At 43.8% G+C, this 7,762-nt stretch overlaps 1 protein-coding gene across 1 annotated transcript; it reads left to right on the top strand.

Moving 5' to 3' along the window:
• Positions 1–6: 6 nt before the first annotated feature.
• ADAMTS1 (ADAM metallopeptidase with thrombospondin type 1 motif 1) lies at positions 7–6,733 on the top strand. The gene is made up of 9 exons (XM_010722783.2): positions 7–37; positions 141–487; positions 945–1,077; positions 1,489–1,656; positions 1,954–2,240; positions 2,365–2,551; positions 2,654–2,829; positions 3,745–3,920; positions 4,298–6,733. The coding sequence occupies exons 2-9, from the start codon at positions 197–199 to the stop codon at positions 5,037–5,039; spliced, it is 2,160 nt and encodes a 719-aa protein (XP_010721085.2). The 5' UTR covers positions 7–37; positions 141–196; the 3' UTR covers positions 5,040–6,733.
• The last annotated feature ends 1,029 nt before the right edge of the window (positions 6,734–7,762 follow it).

Below are 7,762 nucleotides of genomic sequence, written 5' to 3'. Positions count from 1 at the left end.
GCGGCGGGACCGGAGCCGGAGCCCTCGAGGCACGCAGGTACAGAGCGCGGGTGGGAGCGGGGCTTTGGGTGCTGCCCTCGGGCGCGGAGTTTTCGTGCGTTGCTCACGTGCGCGCGCTCTCCCTCTCTTTTTCAATGCAGAAACGAGAAGCAAAAGGAAAAAAAGATTCGTTTCCAGTCCCCGCTACGTGGAGACCATGCTGGTGGCCGACCAGTCGATGGCCGAGTTCCACGGCAGCGGATTGAAGCACTACCTCCTGACGCTGCTCTCGGTGGCGGCCAAGCTGTACAAGCACCCCAGCATCCGCAACTCCATCAGCCTGGTGGTGGTGAAGATCATGGTCATCTACGAGGAGCGCAAAGGACCCGACATCTCCTCTAATGCTGCCCTGACTCTGCGCAACTTCTGCAGCTGGCAGAAGCAGCACAACCCGCCCAGTGACCGGCACGCCGAGCACTACGACACTGCCATCCTCTTCACCAGGCAGGTGAGGGACAGGAGGCCAAGTCTACCCTGTTGCCTGTAGCTCCCCACCTCCCAAAGACCCCCAAAAAGCATGTGGAGGCACTTCGGGCACCGCAAAACAGTCTGTAATTGAATTTTTGTTGTTTAGGGTTCAGTATCCTTTGTGTTGTCTTAGGTGAAGCTTACAGTGTAGGACTTGGACTCGGTGATTCTTATGGGTCTCTTCCAACTTGGGATATTCTGTGATATGCAGTGTGTTTCTGCCGTATATTTTTAGCAGAGTCAGTATGGAAATTATGCATCCTGCTTCTACGTGTAAGCCCTGTGCATGTTCCAAAGACAGATTTTTGCCATCGTACCCATTGAAGTGCTGAATATTTATGCACTTTCCATAAGTGAAGGCAAGCTGCCAGAGTGGGATGGTTCTTGCCAAGGTGAAGGCTCTGATCTGATTAATAATGAACTGCCTTTCTTTGCAGGACCTCTGTGGTGCCAAGACATGTGATACTCTTGGGATGGCCGATGTGGGAACCGTTTGTGATCTAAACCGCAGTTGCTCTATCATAGAAGACGACGGCTTGCAGGCTGCTTTCACAACAGCCCACGAGCTAGGTACTTGAAGCTCTAAAATGTGATTTCAGCTGATTAGTTGCAGGCAGCTCCATGCAGTGAGGCTGGAAGCTCCCGGTTCCGCAGGCACTGGGCACCCTGTGCTGCCTTGGCGAGGCTGAAAGCAGCACAGCCTGGCAGTGCAGCAGGGTTCCACTGCTGAAAGCAGTTCCAGGCCACACTGCTTTGTCTGTGAGAACAGTGTTGGACTGAGATTGCAGGAAAATAGCCCATGAGGAGAGAGAAGATGCTCTGTAATCTGCTTAAAACTTGGCACTGTTCAGATCCCATTATTCTTTCAGTATTTAAAGACCTGACTATGAGTAGCTCTAGAGTTACAGTAGCATTGGTAATGCAAAGGACAGACTTGCTGAAATCACAAACTTCTTTTTTTTTTTTTTTTTTGTTCCTAAGGCCACGTGTTTAACATGCCTCATGACGATGCAAAGCAGTGTGCTGGCATTAATGGAATAAGCCGGGATTTCCACATGATGGCATCCATGCTTTCCAACCTGGATCGCAGCCAGCCCTGGTCTCCGTGTAGTGCCTACATGATTACAACATTCTTGGATAACGGTCATGGTAAGATGATTAAACTTTCCATTCGTGTGGCGCATTCATGCTCTTGTGTTTTACTGCTTTGCTTCTTTTCCCTTTTAATTAATGGAGTGCTTTTTGCTAAAGACAGCATTAGCCTTTTGCATGCTTCCAATGACATTAAAAGGCCCTTAGTTGTACAAAAATGGTGGCACAGATTGGCTGGAAAACTCATGCTGCAATGCAAATGCAGTTTCAGAGAAGCCAATACATTTTTCCTTTCTAAAACTGAACTCACTGACAGCACCATGTGCTCTATTTTCCTTTTCTATCCCTTTTCAGGTGAGTGTTTGTTAGACAAGCCCCACAGACCAATTCAGCTTCCTTCTGACCTGCCCGGCACGCTGTATGATGCCAATAGGCAGTGCCAGTTCACTTTTGGAGATGAATCCAAGCACTGCCCTGATGCAGCCAGTACGTGCACAACTCTGTGGTGTACCGGCACTTCGGGAGGACTGCTCGTCTGCCAAACCAAACACTTCCCTTGGGCGGATGGTACCAGTTGTGGGGAAGGGAAATGGTGCATGAATGGCAAGTGTGTGAATAAAACTGAGAAGAAGCATTATGATGTAAGTATTCTACAGACTTAGAAGTTTTTTTGGTTTTGTTTTGTTTTTCTTTTACAAGCAGCTTGTGTGAAGGTATTTGTGGTTTTATCTAATTGTTTTGGTCTCCTTCTGCTTGTCCTTTCAGACCCCAGTGCATGGCAGCTGGGGGTCCTGGGGAGCGTGGGGAGAGTGCTCACGGAGCTGCGGCGGCGGTGTGCAGTATTCTTTCAGGGAGTGTGACAACCCTGTTCCGAGGAATGGGGGGAAGTACTGTGAGGGGAAGAGGGTGCAGTACAGGTCATGCAACATCGAGGACTGCCCGGATAACAATGGTAATCTTTTCCCCATTTTTGAGGTGAAGGAAGGGGATCTTCTGGAGGAAGACCATGTACAGAAGTTGATCTAATGTCCACCTGTCTTTCCTCTGCCTGCAGGCAAAACCTTTAGAGAGGAACAATGTGAGAAGCACAATGAGTTTTCCAAATCTGCCTTTGGAAGCGGACCTGCAGTGGAGTGGACACCCAAGTATGCTGGTGTCTCTCCAAAGGACAGATGCAAACTGGTCTGCAGAGCAAAAGGAACGGGATACTTCTTTGTTTTACAGCCAAAGGTATTTGAAAGCTATCTCTCATCCTCCTGAAGAAGCAGATTTCTGTTTTCTCCTACTCCTTGTGAAGTTAAGAGTCAAGGAGTGTTGAAATCTGAGATTATGTTCTTCTTGTATTTAAGCTAGGTCAGAAATATGAGATTGTGTTGTATTTAAGCAGTATTCTTCTTTTTCTGCTCCATACATGTACAGTCTGATTGGTGCCAGCATGCTTTAAATACTCTGGCACAGTGCTTCACATGAACCACTTCTTCTACCCACTCCACCCTAGTTTCCTTCCCTCTCCTTCCACCAATTTGATTGCACTGAGATATGTTTGGAGAATTCTTATGGTTCCTTGCCAAAATATCAGTGCTTTGTCATAGCAGTTACTAATACGCTGACAGCTTAAAATAAACAAAAGGAAAAAATAACTTATCTTGCATAGCTACTTGAACTCACTGTCATTAGATGTTGAGAGCCAGTAACTGCCAGAGTGATGACACAGATATTTATTGTAGAGGAGTACTCTACAATAGAAGGAAAGGATTGATTGGACACCATTAAAAGCAATTTTAGTTCTGTAATTTCTTTTACACTCGCTTCTAGTGACATGAGAAGAAAAATGTTTTTACTTTACACATAATTACTAACAGTTCTGTAGACTTCTTTTGGAGTGGGGTAGGTGTTAATAAAAACCGAAACTGCTTGTTTTCTTTTATCACCACGGCATTATCTTTTTTCAAGTGAGTTGAAGAATCATTATGCAGCTCCAACTACCTACAGACTGCTTTGGTTTCTAGTTTGAAAAGCCTTAAAAATCTGGGTGCTGCAGGCCTTCCCTCTGTTCGTATTCTTCATTTTATACGTATTTTGTTTGTAATTTCAAAGGAATGTGCATTTTCTAATTGAATGCCTTCCTCCTGGTTTCCTGTGAAGGTTGTGGATGGCACCCCGTGTAGCCCCGACTCCACCTCTGTGTGCGTCCAGGGACAGTGTGTGAAGGCTGGCTGTGACCGGATGATAGGCTCCAATAAGAAGTTTGACAAATGCGGGATCTGCGGTGGCAATGGATCCACTTGTAAAAAAGTGTCTGGAACACTTGTTAGAGCAAAGTGAGTGCGTGACCATAGCTGCTGTTTTGTTCTGGGGAATGCTTTGTGGGTGTAGGCTTTTTGGTTTCTAAGTCAGTGAGATGCTGTCTCAGTTTATCCTTGGAACTGAGATTTGTTCTGTCAAAGACAGTTGACTGATGATGACTTACAGTCAAATCTCAGCGTTAAAGGAAACCCATTACATGGGATATGCCTTTGCCACAGCAATAATGTGGGATGTGACTTTGCAAATCTCTTAATCCATTAGTTCTATTAGGTCAGCAACTTGTGAGCTTCATGCTTTGGCTCCAAATGAAGTTCAAGCCTTGTGTGAGGCAGCTCCTCCCTGTCCCAGGGATGAGTGGAGAACTCAGTCTTTATTTTTTTCTCTTGGGCAGACCGGGCTACCACGACGTGGTCACCATTCCAGCTGGGGCGACCAATATTGAAGTGAAGCAGCGGAACCACAGAGGTGCCAGGCATGATGGCAGCTTCCTGGCCATCAAAGCTGCAGATGGCACCTATGTCCTCAATGGTGATTACACCCTGTCAACGCTGGAGCAGGACATCACCTACAAGGGCAGTGTGCTGAGATACAGCGGCTCTTCTGCCGCTCTGGAGAGGATCCGCAGTTTCAGCCCTCTAAAGGAGCCTCTGACCATCCAAGTCCTCACAGTGGGGGATCTGCCACAGCCTAAGATCAAGTTCACCTATTTTGTGAAGAAGCCTGCTCAGCCTGCATCAGAGAAGGTGCCTAGTAAAAAGAAAGAGTCCTTCAATGCCATCAAGGAGATCATCTCCTCTGAGTGGGTCATTGAGGAGTGGGGCGAGTGCTCCAAGTCGTGTGGCTCAGGCTGGCAGCGGCGGGCAGTGGAGTGTCGGGATCCCCAGGGGCGGCCAGCCACTGACTGTGCCCGGGAGCTGAAGCCCAGTGATATCCGTCCCTGTGCCGATATTCCCTGCCCACAGTGGCAGCTGGGGGACTGGTCGGCTTGCTCTAAGACGTGCGGGAAAGGTTTCAAAAAGAGGTTGTTGAAATGTATTTCTTACGACGGCGGCGTGCTGCCACAAGAAAGCTGTGAGCCTTCCAAGAAACCGAAGCACCTGATAGACTTCTGCAATGTTACGGACTGTAGTTAAATAGTATAAGTTGGGAAAGCTAATTTTTTTTTTCCTTCAGAACAATGCACTGAAAATAAGAGGGCTAGAGGTAGCGCATATGTTTTGCGTACAAAATTTATGGTGAGGATCCATTGAGGTGGGACAGTGCAAATAACCGTTGTTGGCATTGCATCCTAAAACTACCCTGCCAACTGCAGATTTGATAGGATAGCAGACCAGTGTCACTCATTCTTCGTCAGCAGAGAAGGCCCTAGGGTAATATAACTTCCTTTTTTAAAGTCTGTTACAAATTAAAACATGAGCAGTGGCCAAAGCATGTCTAAGCAAACATTTTGGGGTTGGTTAATTCTCCCTTCTTTTAGATTTATATTGTGGTACTGATCAAGTCCCCACATGTAAGAAGAAAAGACAAAGGGGAGTGGAAAAGATAGCTTAAAATAATTGGTCAGGGCTTACCTACCTCACAAAGGGCAAAACACAGGATTAGAAAAGGAGCTTTAACTAAGTCATTCATGGCTGCTATTGTTTCAGAGAACAGTTTTATATAAAAACAAAGCCATATTCTCTACCTGTAAAGAGTAAGAAATAGCAAAAACTCTACTCCACAAATAACTAGAATGTCATTCTTTCATTATTTCCTTTCAAGCATCTTTATGTCATTCCAATGCTCCTGTCCATTTCTCTTATCCACTCTAATGCCACTGTAGTGACATCTAATCCAGAGGCTAGAAAAAGTGGAAATCTTCATGGAGCAGGTAGCATCTATGAGTAGTTGCTCTTTGTGCCTTCTGCATACCTTCCACTGGCTTTTTTTGATTTGAGCTTGGCTCTACCATCCTGTCAACCAGACTAGTGGCAGTGGGCGTTTCAGTCAATGCTCTCGTATTATTTTTCCCTTAACCCAGCTGATAGCAATTATTTGCATTTGGATGAAAAGACATCAAGAAATCCCGCTATGAATGGGAACCTCTCCTAAGTGGCCTCTGATGGGTTTGTAGTGCTCAAATCACTGATAAGGCGGGAAGACAAAGCTGAAGGATAGCAGGTCCATCCACAGCAGTACGCCAGCATTTGCATAATTAAAGTTTGTGCCAGTCCATAGACAATGAGAGAATATGGCTTTCCATATGTATATAGTAAAATATATTACTATAGATGTTACATACTTTATAAGTATTTTATATTTCTTTCCCTTCTGGGAAGGGTTATAATTTGTAATAAATGCATATAATGAGCATATTTATTTTTATACTTCTTGTCTAATGTGATCTTCTAAGTTATCGCTTTTTTAAAAGGACATATAACAAGGATAGAGTATTTATACAGTATAATATGTTACTAGAAGTAATAAATGAACCCTATAAATTTTGAAAGTGGAGCGTCTTTATTTCACTGGAGTAAAACGAGTCTGCCTTAGAATCCAAGCTTATTTTGCTTGACAATGTTACGAAGAAAGCTAAACTACATTTTTCTAAAATACTAGTAGCTTAGGCTACTAGTAGACTACGTTAGTTAAGGGGTTTGGAAACCTCTACCTGTACATTAAAAGGGGTAATTTTGTATTTTATTGCTTAACTACTATCTGGGTGCTCAGTACTGTTGTTTCATCTTCAAAAATATGGACTGCTGCTAGACTGACATCACTGATTTTAATAAGGGCTTACAGAGGGAATATTGCTGTCAGTGGTGTATATAACAAAAAAAAAAAAAAAGTACAAAAGTAGCAGTTTTACCTGCTCCACTTAACCTTACCTACTGGGAAAGATGCTTTTGGAATTTAAAACCGTTAACTAGCAGTCAGAGGTTTGCCTCACAAAATTCTGGAGGGCCTCATGATCACGCTTTTCTAATTACTTGTAAAAGTACTGTATGAATGAACTGTTCTAACTGTTAGTAACACGTTTCATAATGTTGAAATACATACTAAGCGTTAAGAAACTGATTTTTGCTCCCTCATTTCTGATCTCATGACTACTCCAGTTGAGGGAAAATCTTCTGTTGAGCTCAGTGGGATTCTTGCCATGGAATTTGAGACATCAGTCATCTATGAATACTTTTGGCTTTGTGTCATGTAAAAATCTATTAAAACTTCCTTTGCCAATGTTTGGACTCTGTCTTGCAGAAATTGTTCCCACTTTATTCCAGGGATAAAATCCTGGCCCTTCTAAAGCACATAGAAAAATTTTCGTCATGTCACACTTAATCATTAACTATTACTTTGTCTTTGACATGCAAAAATACTGGGGAACATTTTACTTGTAGTGTTATTTAGAAGACGGCCACTTTCTTTTTTCATAAATGCTTAAGAGTATTTTTATTTGCATATATTTGCATACAGAAAGGGTGGTTGGGCATTGGAAGTGGTAGAATCATCATCTCTGGAGGTATTTAAGGGATGTGTGGATGCAATGCTTGGAGTGGACAAGTGGTGGACTTGGAGATCGTAAGGGTCTTTTCCAACCTAAATGATTCTTTGATTCTATTCATATGCACATATATACTGCAGCACGTTTAATTTAGGAATATATAGATATATACATTTGCAAGAGAAATAACTTATTTTCAGTTGTTCTTAATCCTTGTAGACTCTGTATCCTAACACAAAGCTGTTTGTTGGTGTTGCCTGAAACACTCTTCATTTAAGAGCCTAAGGGAGCTAGTGTCCCATAACTGCAAGATATTCCATATCTACCAAATTGGCAAGGTCCCCTGACTTCTGGTTGAGGGTCATTGCCCAATTT

This window comes from Meleagris gallopavo, chromosome 1 (assembly GCF_000146605.3).
Source record: "Meleagris gallopavo isolate NT-WF06-2002-E0010 breed Aviagen turkey brand Nicholas breeding stock chromosome 1, Turkey_5.1, whole genome shotgun sequence".
Lineage (NCBI taxonomy): Eukaryota > Metazoa > Chordata > Aves > Galliformes > Phasianidae > Meleagris > Meleagris gallopavo.
This window is presented reverse-complemented; position numbering and strand designations above follow the sequence as displayed.

Coding starts and splice junctions, on each gene's coding strand:
- ADAMTS1 (XM_010722783.2), top strand. CDS start 197: ATGCTGGTGGCCGACCAGTCGATGGCCGAGTTCCACGGCAGCGGATTG. Junction 2,552..2,653: donor GGACTGCCCGGATAACAATG/GTAATCTTTTCC, acceptor CTCTGCCTGCAG/GCAAAACCTTTAGAGAGGAA. Junction 3,921..4,297: donor GGAACACTTGTTAGAGCAAA/GTGAGTGCGTGA, acceptor TCTCTTGGGCAG/ACCGGGCTACCACGACGTGG.